At 56.8% G+C, this 13,004-nt stretch overlaps 5 protein-coding genes across 5 annotated transcripts; 1 reads left to right on the top strand and 4 right to left on the bottom strand.

Moving 5' to 3' along the window:
* Window positions 1–211: 211 nt before the first annotated feature.
* PG997_011699 (uncharacterized protein) lies at window positions 212–1,984 on the top strand (the record flags this gene model as incomplete). The annotated part of the gene is made up of 1 exon (XM_066816014.1): window positions 212–1,984. The coding sequence occupies one exon, from the start codon at window positions 212–214 to the stop codon at window positions 1,982–1,984; it is 1,773 nt and encodes a 590-aa protein (XP_066665304.1).
* A 588-nt stretch (window positions 1,985–2,572) lies between these two features.
* PG997_011698 (uncharacterized protein) lies at window positions 2,573–6,751 on the bottom strand (the record flags this gene model as incomplete). Its single annotated transcript, XM_066816013.1, has 5 exons — window positions 2,573–4,786; window positions 4,837–5,091; window positions 5,172–5,642; window positions 5,694–6,552; window positions 6,747–6,751. 5 exons carry the CDS (start codon window positions 6,749–6,751, stop codon window positions 2,573–2,575), a joined length of 3,804 nt encoding a protein of 1,267 aa, XP_066665303.1.
* Window positions 6,752–7,566: 815 nt separating this feature from the next.
* PG997_011697 (uncharacterized protein) lies at window positions 7,567–8,469 on the bottom strand (the record flags this gene model as incomplete). The annotated part of the gene is made up of 2 exons (XM_066816012.1): window positions 7,567–8,372; window positions 8,463–8,469. The coding sequence occupies 2 exons, from the start codon at window positions 8,467–8,469 to the stop codon at window positions 7,567–7,569; spliced, it is 813 nt and encodes a 270-aa protein (XP_066665302.1).
* A 657-nt stretch (window positions 8,470–9,126) lies between these two features.
* PG997_011696 (HET-domain-containing protein) lies at window positions 9,127–9,934 on the bottom strand (the record flags this gene model as incomplete). Its single annotated transcript, XM_066816011.1, is given in 2 exon segments — window positions 9,127–9,134; window positions 9,145–9,934. 2 exon segments carry the CDS (start codon window positions 9,932–9,934, stop codon window positions 9,127–9,129), a joined length of 798 nt encoding a protein of 265 aa, XP_066665301.1.
* Window positions 9,935–10,764: 830 nt separating this feature from the next.
* PG997_011695 (uncharacterized protein) lies at window positions 10,765–11,955 on the bottom strand (the record flags this gene model as incomplete). Its single annotated transcript, XM_066816010.1, has 1 exon — window positions 10,765–11,955. The coding sequence occupies one exon, from the start codon at window positions 11,953–11,955 to the stop codon at window positions 10,765–10,767; it is 1,191 nt and encodes a 396-aa protein (XP_066665300.1).
* Between the last annotated feature and the right edge of the window lie 1,049 nt (window positions 11,956–13,004).

The following is a 13,004-nucleotide window of genomic DNA, read 5'->3' as shown; positions in this document are numbered from 1 at the left end:
CATCGTGTAACACGGTGTTCCAGGCTGAAGAAGTAAGCGAGACGACGAAGCGGGGAATGTGCTTATCTCTTATCGTAGGCACCCTTGTCCACCTATCGTGCATGTCATCCCAATTGATCTCATCCCATCTCCTCCATCCATCCCATCCCATGTTCCAGTCCCGTCCCAATGTTACCCCTGACCTCGAAACCCCACAAGCCGCGCCTAAAATATGGACCGCGTAGACATCGCTCTCCCGAGAACCAAGCCCAAACCCAGTCGGACAAGCACTCCGAAAGTACGCACCGGTTGCCTCACTTGTAAACGACGGCACATCCGATGCGACGAGGCCCGGCCAGACTGCCACAACTGCCAGAAAAGCCAACGTGCTTGTGGTTACGCTGACTCGCGCCAAGTCACCACCACCACCATCTTACTCCCCAAGCACTCGCCATCGCGTGTTGCTTCATCTCCGCTGAAACAGGCGCTTTTGGATGCAGACTGCCATGACTTCCTCGATGCGACAGGGGCAAGGTACTTTCAGGAGTTCGCCAACCTGATGCAAGGGTATTGGATCACCGGCACTTCCAACCGAGACTTTTGGGGCGTCACGGCCCCGCAGTTTGCGCGGGCGAACCCGCTCTGCCGGCATGCCGCCATGGCCATCGGGGCATTGAGCATCTGGTTCGGCGAGTCCAACTCCAAATCCCTCCGCGCACGCCCAGACGAGGAGAGCACACACTACGTGAACGCGCTGGCGCATCACGGCCGGTCGTTGAGGATGCACCAGCAACAGAACTCTCTCCACGATACGTCCTTCCTGTCGGTCCTGCTGCTCTTCTTCGACATACTTCGAGGGAATAACAAGGCGGCCATGTCGCATGTCAACCACGGACTGGCGCTCGTGCTCGCGCTGATGACCGACAACGACGGTGATACCGAGAACAAGTGCCTGGCCCCAAACCCCACGCGCTTCTTCATCGAGATGGCCGACGTGTTCGCCGACATCGCCATCCAGTCCCGGACCGTCCTGCACGGACGCGTCGGCCACTGCTCGCCCCTGCCCAACTTCGCGAGGGGCCTGCGGAGCAAGCAGCAGACCCTGGAGTCCTTCATGGTCCTGCTGAGCCGGCAGTTCCTGTCGTCGCCCAACGCCCGCCACCGCGTCCCCGCCGTGTTCCGCGACCTGGACGAGTTCGAAAACTGCCTCGAAACGGCCGTACAGCGCCACACGACCATCGGGCCCGTCATGATGGAGATTGTGCGGGACTCGGGCATCCTTGACTCCAACGACCCGCACATCATCGACAAGTACTACCCGGAGATCCTCGGCAACCCCAAGATCCGCGAGTACTGCGAGACCATCCGGCGCGATATGCAGGAGCTGGGCGACGCCTTCTTGCCCTTGTTCAACCGGATCCTCGTCGCCGACTTTGACAAGCCGGCCTACCTCCGGGCCATCAACCTCCGCCTGCAGTACCTCGGCGTCCTGCTCTTCTCCGACCCCACGCGCCACCTGCACGTCGACTCCATCCGCGAGCTCACGCCGTCGTTTCGGGAGTACCTGAACCTCGTCGAGCTCGCCCTCCGCACAATGAAGGAAAACGGCACGGGCAACCCGGCGCACCAGATGTCGCTGCAGTGTAAGCTGTCCTACTACGTCATGATCGTGGGGTTTTTCTGCCGCGAACCCGCCGTGCGCGACCAGGCCATCGCCATCCTCGCCGACTACCCGGGCCAGGACGGGCTGTGGGACGCGCGGGCGCTGCACGCGACGGCCCTCAAGAGCCGCGTCATCGAGCGGGACAACGCGGTCGACGGCGGCACGCCGGACGAACAGTGGCGCCGGCTCGTGCGCCGCGAGTTCGTCTTCGAGGACGGCGGCGACCGCATTTTGTTTAGGTTCCTCGCCAGGGACGAGGCGTCGGGGGAGTGGAAGCTCGTGGAGGAAGTCGCCGACGTGTCTGGGGGTTTGAAGGGCTGCAGTGGGTGCCGCAGCCGCTGACGGGGTCGGGCAAGTTGCTCATTGGAGATTTGCTCCCGTCGTGATGGCACGTAGGCAGAGGAGTTGAATGAGGACTTCACTTCTTGTGACAGTGTTTCTGTGCTACACTGCTCCAAGATGGCTGAGGAGGTCGATATATTGCCATGGTATCTAACATAGAGCCATGAGAACCTTATGATTCGCAATACATGCGCGCAGCGGACTTGGGATTGTATTCTATCGTTACATACTGCTTGAGTGGTGAAGATGGCACCTTCTCCTTTCAGCTCGGTGAAGGTTGCAGCCACCGACGGTCTGTAGTATGCCATCCAATCTATACTGACATCCGGCCTTACCAAAGTTGCATTCTATCTGCTTATTCTGACGACATAGTATTCTCAGCACCCCCGGTCTAATAGCGCCGACTCCTCACGCGGGGAAATCCAACGTGTCTGTCAGCAGTCCGGACAATCATTGGTCCATCGCTTGACTCTGGCACTAAGAGTATCTGTTAGCACAAATATCCAGGACACGACTAGCACGTTTTCGAGACTCACCATATTCCAGTAAATACCCTGCCGCCTCAGCAGCTCCTCATGCGTGCCTTTCTCAATGACGGCACCCCTTGTCCAGCACGAAGATGACGTCTGCGTTCTGGATCGTCGAAAGGCGGTGGGCTACGACCACCATCGTCCGTCCCCGGCGCGCCCTCTCCAGAGCGCCATGCACCGCCCTCTCCGACTCTGAGTCGAGTGCCGATGTGGCTTCGTCCAGCAGCAGGATCTTGGGGTCTCGGATCAAGGCGCGGGCGAGTGCGATGCGTTGTTTTTGGCCCCCGGACAGCGACACGCCTTTCTGGCCGACATCGGTATCGTAGCCGTCTGGTAAAGAGACGATGAAGTCGTGGATGGAAGCATCACGGCAGACCTCTTCGATCTTGGCCTGGCTGATGGTATGCTCTGGACTGGATGCTGCCCCGAGCAGGATGTTGTCGCGGATGGTGCCTTGGAACATTGTCGATTCTTGAGCAACGAGCGAGAGATTCTGTCGGTAGGAGTACCTGTTAAACTCGTTGATGTTGGCTCCGTTGCAAAGAATCGCGCCCGAGTCTCGTTCCAGGTCGTAGAACCGCTCGAGAAGCGAGATAATGGTCGTCTTACCGCATCCCGATGGTCCGACAACGGCGGCGTACTGTCCCTTTTGGATGGTGAGTGAGGTGCCTTGGAATATGGGAACATCGCGTGTGGGATATCGGAAATGAACATCTCGGAACTCGACCTGAATCCCGCCTTCCATGTCGGGGATCGAATCGCTTTGGTGTTCGCTAGTTCCGGCTCGGTCAGCCTCCGCCGACGTTTGGACGTTGAGGATGCGGTTGGCCGCCGTGAATGCTTGAGCGGCGTTGGGTGCAATGCCAAGCGCGATACCGGCGTTCTCTGCCCCTTGGATGATGGCCATGAAGCAGACAAAGAATGCCTCCAATGTGTACTCGCCTCGGAGGAGCAGCCTGCCTCCGTACCAGAATATCAGAGCCTGGCAGCCCAGACTCGCGCTATCGGTGAACCCAAACGCCGCGGAGTTAAGCTGCGCCTTGCGGAGAGCGACTTTGACGTGATCGTCGAGGAGAACCCGGTACCGATCGATGATGGACTCCTCCATGTTGAAAGCCGCGACCGTGCGCATGGCCCCGACGGCCTCGGTGGCGAACTGCGCGCTCTCCATGAAGACGGCCGAGTTCATCTGGTCAAACTTTACCTCCTGCCGCAGCTTCCAAAGACCCGACGCCAGCATGACGGGCATAGTCACGAACGTGCCCACGAGCGCCAGCTTCCACCCGAACACAAGCGAGATGACGAGGCAGCCGACCACGGTAAACACGCCGGACAGGAAGATGACGAGGTTTAGGCCCAACAGCTCCTCCATCTGCTTCGCGTCGCTCGCGATCCGCCCCGTCAGCGCGCCGTGCGCGTTGGCGTCGGCGTCAAAGAAGGGCAGTTTTTGGTAGAGCATCCCGCGCAGGTACGACGCCCTGCAAGTTGCACCGACGCGGGACTGCGCGGCGACGCCGATCCAGGCGGCGGCGAAGTAACTCAAGCCCACGCCGCCGGCCAGGGCCAGCCACATGAGGGCCCAGAAGTTGGAGGAGGTACGGAGCTCGGCGGGGTTTTGGATGGTGAAGACGCCGACGACTTTCGCGAAGAGCCAGGCTTGGATAGGGGTCCCGGCGGCGATGCACATGGCGGAGAGGAGGATGCCGGTGAAGAAGAGGGGGTGGATTTGTTGTTGGTGGATGAGGGTTGCGAAGCTTCGGAAAGAGGCGGGGGTTGGGGTCGTTTCCTTCTTCCCTTCGAGGTCTGTGTCAAGAGTGAATTGGGGATTGCTTTCTTCATGTTCCTGCATCCCCTTTTCTTGCGCTGCCAGAAGTGATGGAGATGCATTTACTCCATCCGAGAAATGTTCATCGCGGACTGAGAGATTGGTCAAGGCCTGGGCATGAACTAGACGGCTATAGTGCCCAGACGATACGTGCATGAGTTCCTCGTGCGTCCCCTCCTCCACCGCGCGTCCATCTCGGAGCACGATGATGCGGTCGGCCTTCTTGATGGTCGACAGGCGGTGCGCAATCGTGATGGTGGTGCAGTTCCGGCTGATCCGGTCGAGGGCGGCCTGGACGATCCGCTCGCCGTGGACGTCGATGGCGCTCGTGGCCTCGTCCAGAATGATGATCCGAGGCTTCTTCACGATACTCCTGGCGATGGCGATGCGTTGGCGCTGGCCGCCAGAGAGCTTGATGCCGCCGTCGCCAATCCGGCTATCGTATCCCTGGGCCATATTAGCGAACATTTTGAGAGCGGCATGAACAGTTGACCTACCTCTGGGAGTCTAGAGATGAACTCATGCGCGTTGACTTCTTTGCAGGCACTAAAGACCAGATCCCGCCTCTGTGGCTCAGGCGCACTTGCCCATTGCGTTCCGATGAGCCCCCTCGCGACGTTGTTGAAGATGCTGTCGTTGAAGAGGAACGATTCTTGCTGGACCAGACCTATCTGGTTCCGCCACCACTGCACGTCGAACTCCTCGATGTTGTGGCCGGAAAATGTGACGGAACCGGAAAGCTCGACCCGGTCCTCCGTGGTCGCGTTTTGGGGGTGGATTTCTGATCGTCATCATCGTCACTGGGTTCCTTCTTAGGTTCTGCCTGGACTACCTTTGGCACCGAGGGCTGGTCACTCAGCGAGTACCATCTTTCCAGCAGAGCCACAATGGTACTCTTCCCCGAGCCCGAAGGTCCGACAATGGCGGTGTTGAGGCCCGCCCGGATGCGCAGGTTCAGACCGTCCAAGACTTTCGACCCCGGCCGGCTGGGGTATGCGAACATGACGTTTTCAAACACGAGATCCTTGGAGGTGTCGCCACCATCACCATCCAGATCCATTCTCAACCCACCACACTTGGGGGCCGGCGCGTCGATGATGGTGAAGAACTCGCAGGCGACGACCATGGCTTTACTGATGGCCGTCAGGGGCGTCGAGATGCGCTCGACCGAGGTCAGAACCATCATGACCGACATGAGCACAACGATGACGGTCCCGACCCCGCCGGACCCGGAGCCTTCTAGGATGAAGCGCTTGGTGCCGTACCAGAAGGCGAGGCCGTAGGAGCCGAAGAGGCCGAGATACTATATCCATTATGTCAGCAAGAAATCAATATGAAGGGAATACAGACATACGATCAATCCAAAGTAAATACCAAACACCGGCGCGGTCTTCCGCGTCTGCCGCTTCGCCTCCCGCACCCACCTCTCGTAGTTCCGAAGAACCCTCTCCTGCGCCCCCGCCGCCATGACGAGGCGAATAGCACCGAGCGCCTCGCTGGCCACGGCCGTGGCGCGGTTCTCGGCGCGCGAGACGGCGGCGTGGCTCTTGAGGAGGACCGGCATAGCGACAACCATAATGACGCACGAGTACAGCACCAGGCTCGACGTCACGAGCGTCAGCTCCCAGCTCCAAATGAACGCTATCACGAGGGCGGCGACGACAGTGCCCGTGAACTGCAGGAGTGTTCCTAGGCGCTCCGACACCCCGATCTGTAAGGTGTTGGCGGACGCGGTGATGGCGGCGGCGGGGGCGCCGGCGGGGAGGGTGTCGAGGGCGTGGATGTTATGGTGCAGGAGGGACTGGAGGTAGTGCAGGCGCACGGCGGCGGAGAGGCGCAGGCCCGTCATGCGGAAGCAGAACTTGTTGATGGAGTTGAGGGCCCATCTCCCCAAAAAGAGGGCCATGATGTAGAGGGACTGTTTCGAGAGCAGCTCCTCAAAGTCACTGATGGATGATGACGAAGGCGCAGACAGGGAGGCGTGCTGGGTGAACTGGCTGGCGAGCTGGCCGAAGAGGACGTTCATCAGGGGCAGGGTAACGCCGGCGGCGAGGGAGGATAGGGCGCCGACGGTGTAGACGCAGACGTCCCATCGCGTGGCGTAGCGAAAGATGCGGAGGTAGTCGGCTAGGCAGGGTTGTCGGTCGGTCGGGGGTGGAGTTCGGGTGTTGTTGTCGGTGGTGACGATGCTACTTTCTCCGACTGATGGTCGACTGTGATGGAAAGAGGCTGTTCATCCTCTGGGTTATGTTCTTTCTTATGGTCAGCCATGACTTGTGTACTCGATCGTGTACTGAAAGATGGTCAAAATGGTCTCCACTTCATCAACTATATTTTGGCTGCCGATGTTGTCTTGTCACTGTTTCCCGGGGAAGTCAGTCTTAGTATACAAAACTCAAGGAGTAACGACATAACGAGGAACCCAAACCGGCTACGAGTCCTTTTCCTTATATACTTCTTGGAGAGTACCCAGGACTAATGGGCCATCAGCAACCGTCTCCTGTTGCAATATTGCCAGAACCGCTTGTATGAATGGCGGCCTGGAGCCGGCTGCTTAGCCTTAGGAGGACCGGCGCTTGGCCAATCACGACACGCCAAGACCCGACTTACAGCGAGTGGCAGGGTTGGCACGGGTCGTAAACAGTTTACGGGCCGTGCACTCAATCTTTACGGTCTTTACGGATCTCCAGTGCTCAGGGGGCCAGCGCCCAATCACAGCTCATGTTGCTCGGGGTTGTTCGAGATTGCCTCTCACGAGCCCAGCTGACATCAACCACCATGAAATGTTTTCCTGAACGTAGTGTCCTTTTTAGCTGCCTGACAGAAACACGGCGTAAGTGATCGTTTGTACCCAAAACTTCGCCCGGAAATAAGCAGCGCGTGTTGCATCGTGTCTTCTCGGTACCATCTGGGAATTAACAATTCGTCGGGAAAGTGGTTGTTGGTTGCAACGCCACATTCTTGCGTGGCCAGATGTCGAATACGGGCTACGTTTTCTTTGACCAGTGACTTGGACGTCGATCTTGGCATTAATGCTGCCACAGAGAGCCAGGCACTTCGAATTCAGATGAGAAGTCCTCAGAGATCTTCACTTCTTAATTTGGCAATGGAAAAAATAGGTAATACTAGGATTAAAAGTCAGGCTACTAAATATGTTATCTACTCTATCTAGACATTGGCTGCCGCAACAAGAAGTGAAGCAGTTGCTGGTTACCCTCACGATGGCACTATACCCAGTTGGAACAGAAGTTTCGGAGAGAGGACAGAAGCTTGCTCATGGTGGTATTTGGCTCGACGTGGAGGTCATCGTCTTTGAATAGCTGCACCAGTTGGTCGATGACGCTGTCGAGGGTGATTTGGTACAGGGCCGCAAGGTTCCGTTCTTCATCGGGCACGTGGTAGTCCCGTAGGTTCCTTTGCTCGAGGAATTCGGCAATGACAAACTTACCCCTTTGCGCCCAGAAGTCTCGGGTAATGCAAACAGCTGACTCAAGCTTGCCCGTCAGGTATGGAGTCCAGGGTGCGTTCTGTGGAGACGAATCATCTGCCTTTGGTGTGTCGACCAGATTCCAAATGTCGTACCATTGATTTGTTTCTGTAGTCCCGGGCTTGCAGCGCGTCGCCAGGGTTTGCAGTTGGGCCTCTGACAAGCCTTGAGGTGGGCCATTCCACTCTTGTAGACTGCAGGTCCGATCCTTGATGTGTTGGTCGCGGGCCGAAGCTCGGGGAAACGTACTGCTACAGGTTGGGCAGTAGTACGGCTGGCGATGGGCCGTCCATAGGTGCTGCTTGAGATCGCGGATGGTGCGAAGGTCAGTGCGGGTAAGACAAGGGAGATAGCGAATCTTGTTGTGCAAGTAGAAGGGACAGGCGAATAAACTCGACCCTGGCGTTTCCACAATCACTGTGTCGTCCTCTCCGGCCAGTTCCCTTGACTCAATCTTTGTGTGCTCAAGAAAACACTCGGCCTTGAGCCGCTTGCTACTAGGAGGGGCATCTATACCCTGAGCTAACGTAACGGAGGCCGAATAGTCTGTTAGCCAGGAGGTAAAGCGCTCCGCTGCCAGTGTGGCCAATGTATCCACCACCTCTGCAAAAGGGGGGTCCAATTCCATCGTCTCACCCTCCATAACTGGGGAAAGAAATAGATAAGACTCGTAGTCACCTGAATCATCCGATACATCGTCTTCTGGGCCATTGGTTGCCGAAGAGTGATGGCATCTGGGAGTGGAATTTGATGTCTCCTCTTCCGCCATCGTGCAGCTTAAGGGGTCTCTGGGCGGGTATCCATGCCTGTGGACGATCCAGCGCCAATAGACCAAACGGGACCTGTCAGCTCAGAGTCTGTCTTACCACCTCCAACCTGGGGGTCGTAGTCATGCTTAACCGGCTGAAAAGGGGGAGATAACCCCTATTGAACAGAGCGCTCCCCGGCTGTGACTGAAAAGGCTGGGGTATATGTTGTTGTCGCTGGTTCGTCGTGGACTGGCTGATCAACCTCGAGCCCCTAGCATCGACATGCCGGCTTACAGGTATCTCCTGCGTACCGGTGGAGATTTTGCTAGAAACGTAGAAGAGTTGCTGGGGACTCGACCGGACTAAGCGTCCATTCCACATGCACAGTCTGATACCCAGGCTTCCATAGGACTGGAGTGTGTTGGAAACATCAGAAAGTGGTAGATGCACTTCTTCGTGCAATCCATTTGACTCAAGGCTGCAGGTCAGGGTTGGGGTTGTGTAGGCCAGTCTCAAAGCGGTTGGCAGTCGCCACGATGTGGTGTCGCTTTTCATAAGTCTGAAATGACAAAATTCGGACGGTGATCTGGCAAGGAGACCGCGGTACTGCTGGTCATCGGTCGCTTTCCATGCGAAAAGAGATGCATCGTCGAGGGTTCTGAGCAGCTCTTCCTGCAATCGCATGAATGCGCGCTCCCCTTCGCCGTAGATGACGGGCATGCTCAGACCGAAGATGCCGAGGAGCGAGTAAGCGACATCCTCGACTCTACTCGCCGTACGCTGCGCTGCCCAGGACATTCTCTTTCCAATGGAAACGTCGCTCAACGTATCGGCATCTTCAAGGATGGCTTGGTCAATTTGGGTGATGCGCGAGAGAGTCGAGATAAGCGAGTTCTTGGTCCCGATCAATGACCAGTCTGCGCTGAAAAGGTGCAACTGTCGAGGGGCGATCAGTTCAATCAGAGTCCAAGACCGCCGCATCCACTGGGACTTTTCAAGTGCGTCCTCAATTGAACTCGACGGACACGCATCGCCCATGTAGGCAAGGCAGATGCTGCAATTGCGATACCATCGATACATGGAATTGATGGACTCGGAAAGCTCGGCACTCGACGAGCGGTCGATGCAGACGGTGTCGGCCCAGAGCCAGTCTAGCTGGTGATTACGGACGGCCTCGGCGCAGGCGCCCATGAGTTTCCGGAAGCCATGTTTCTGTGACCAGTCTATGCTGGTGTTTTGTAAATCGTCGTAGACGACTTCGTCGGTGCCCCAGCAGTGAGAAAGGGCCGCATACGGCGGCGCGAGCTCTCCTTCAGTCAGCCGACGCAGTTGGAAAGTCGAGGTGTTGAGCAGCCTCATGGTCGATAGCGGAACGCGTTGCGGCCATCTGGGTGCTGACCCTGGCGGAAATGCGCTAATGTTGGCTGTTGGCGGGGTCGGTTCGGGCAGGCCCGACTGTGCTTTTGCTCCGGTTGTGGTTTGCAGGCATGGGGTTCTGACAGATCAAGAGAACATGAATAGCTTCATCAATGGCATCAAGACTTATATGGCGATCGGAGTTCTTTCGGTGACAGTCAACACAGCAGAGAACCCAGGCACGGCAGGGCTGAGGGAGCCGGAATCGGTGAAGGACGAAGTCACTCGTGATTGAGGGTGGGGGCAAGGGGGTTACCATCAGCCCTACGGTGACTGGCGATCGCACACATGTGCTGAATGCAGGCTCGTGCTGTTGAGGGGTCAACCGCACCGTTGTGCGCTTGGATTCTCGACGCAAGCAAAGCAGAGCAAAGCAACGCGACAAACTGCTCACAACATACCGGTAGTAAGCAAGCGGTCCTATAAGAATGAGGTCACATGGACCAGCCGAAATGACCTTTTCCCTTTCCGTGTCGCAGCAAACTAGAAATTGATGGTTGTCAGGTTGCTGTCAACGTACGGGGCTGTCTGTCATTCGTATAGGGCGGGAGTTCGCCGACGGGCGCTTGGGCTGTCGTCACACGGTTCAGGGAGCCGGGTGTGGCCGGGTGAATTGACTCAAACAAAATTCCATGGATTGAATGTCCACGCTTAACTGCAGGACTTTGGGTATCTAAAGTACACAAGGAAACGGTATATATATACAGAGAAGAGAACATTATCGTTTCCTCCGTGCAATCGTTCAGAACATTACGCAAGCCGTGGCCTGCCTGTCAGGGAGCGCGACTAAAGCCGTGCAGCCTGTCCTCTTCTCCAGCGCGTGCGACCAGCCTCCTCAACAGGTCCTCGAAGAGAGTGTGCAGCTCTTGCCGATAATTCGGGTGCACATTTGGTGTGTCCATGGGGATGAGCTCATAGATCAGGTCCCACGCTCTACCTTCGTCCAAGAAACGGTGCGCAATGTCGCCCACTCTCATGGTGAAGATGGAGCCGTCGGTGTAGGGCGAACGAGGCCGGGGCTGTCCGGGGAAGAGGATGTCCCAGATCTGGAACCATCGCTCTTCCTCTCCCCCGTTGACGGTGTGCGGCGGGGCTTGGGCGCGGGCGCAAATGTCCGACCATTGATCCGGGGTCACTCCAGCATGATCGAATGCCGCTGGGATGCATGTTCGTTGGGTAATGTGCGTCTGGTATGTCTGCTCGGAATTGCAGACGACGCCGCAGTTTGGACAATGGAGTGGCTGCCGGTGGCGCCTGAAGATGTGCTGCCTGACGTCGCCGACGCGGTTGCACTTGTGGCTGCAGAGCTCTCCCCATCGGCCCTGGAAGAACCACGGGCAAAGAAGCTGCCGAGCTCCCTGGCCAGCCGACACAATCGAAGTCCCGCCGCGTTGCGACTTGTTGCCTCGACGATCTGGATCCTGGCTGTCTTTGCCGTTTCCTTTTTGAGAGTTGCGGGGTGCATTCCAGGACGAATTAGTGGCCGTGGTACCGTCAAACGTAGTCGGGTCCGTGCCGCCGGACCCTGAGCCAGAGCCAGAGCCAGCGCCATCCTCGCATGAACTGTGGGCTTCGACGATGCAATGATAATTCTCGAGGAATGACTCGGCAAAATCCGTTTCCGAGCCGAATTTGCTAGCTTGAGGGCACCAAAAGTAGCACCAGTACGCCACGAGGAGATTACGCAAGACGTTGAATGAGTTGTCAAGATCGTGTAGTTGTAGTTCCAGATGGTTGAGACCAGGCCGAGACCCTTTAGTTGGGCCTCTAGGTGAAAGGGCATCCCCGCCATCCGGCGGTTGCAGTCGTTCAAACCCAGGCATCCCCTTGAGCTTCTTATTAGGGTTGCGGGAGAGGCCGTGTAAGCTTCGTTTTAGTAGGCCAGTTACAGCACCACCTAAAAAGTGGCCAAAGTTACGCGTTCTGGCGACGATTTGTCGTGGCTTGGGTGGCTTGGATACCATGATGGGCGATTAAACAAAAAAGAAGTAGAAACAAGTGAAGGGTTCGCGATGTCGAGATTCTTTATGGGTCAGATAGGTAGCGTGTGGAGGTCGGTCGATGTACTTTCGAATGCAGCCAGTTTGCATGCACTGGCACAACTACGACCGAGGGCCCGGTACGACAGACTAGGCGGACTGAGCTTCAAGGCTACCTTCAAGGCAACCATAGGGCACCCTTCTACTGTTCGTGCCATCACAGCAATTAGATTTAGGTGCGGCTACCAGGTGAGCCTGCAGTTGTGTATGAGACGGCTTCGTTCGCGACCCAACACCTGCACCGGCGGTTTTTCTACTTTGCCCGTTCCATAATGCGACTGTGGTGTTTCCCGGGGTTGAAGAATCGTATTGTGGCCTAGTCGACGGAGTGCCTTGGGCGTGCCATGGGGTTGCCAAGGGGGGGCTAAGCCTGTGACACCAATAGGGTCCTCTCGGGCCCTGTCAGCGGACCCTGGCTTTCTACACACTTGCGAACATCGGAAACTGCGTACAGTGTCAAGTCGTAGGTATCGTTGCGATAATGGGGTACGATCTTCCAAGAATTACATTACCAAGAAGAAACAAGAGCTGAGCGCAACTGCAGCGAATACGTACTTGGTCAGCTTCCCCGCGAAACGTTCGAATCTGCGCTAATCTGAAGAGCCCGGCACCCAAGTGTGAGGGTTCCTTATCGCGGTGACTAGCCACCACCCATCACAAAGGTGTTGGAAGACATTCGCAACAGCGAACTCGAATAGCCACTTCTTCAATCGCAGAGAATCATTATGGAGTTTGCGTATTTATCTAGAGCGGCTGCCTTAAGTTTGATTCCAACATGTTCTTGCAAAGCGTGATCCGCTTCCTTCAAATCACTCACGTCCTCAGTCTGAATATCACGATACCCAACACTCGAGGCAGCAGCTTATACCATACCAAGATGACAAAAAGTCAAGATACACGCCAGGGATCTTCCCGAAAGGACGAGAAGAGGTAGGCATTTTGCAGATACTCGCACTGTGACCTTTGTGTGCTAA

Source organism: Apiospora hydei (assembly GCF_038363865.1).
Source record: "Apiospora hydei strain CBS 114990 chromosome Unknown utg000008l_segment0_segment0, whole genome shotgun sequence".
Taxonomy (NCBI): domain Eukaryota; kingdom Fungi; phylum Ascomycota; class Sordariomycetes; order Amphisphaeriales; family Apiosporaceae; genus Apiospora; species Apiospora hydei.
The sequence above is the reverse complement of the archived record's forward strand: the minus strand, read 5'-3'. Positions and strand labels throughout refer to the sequence as shown.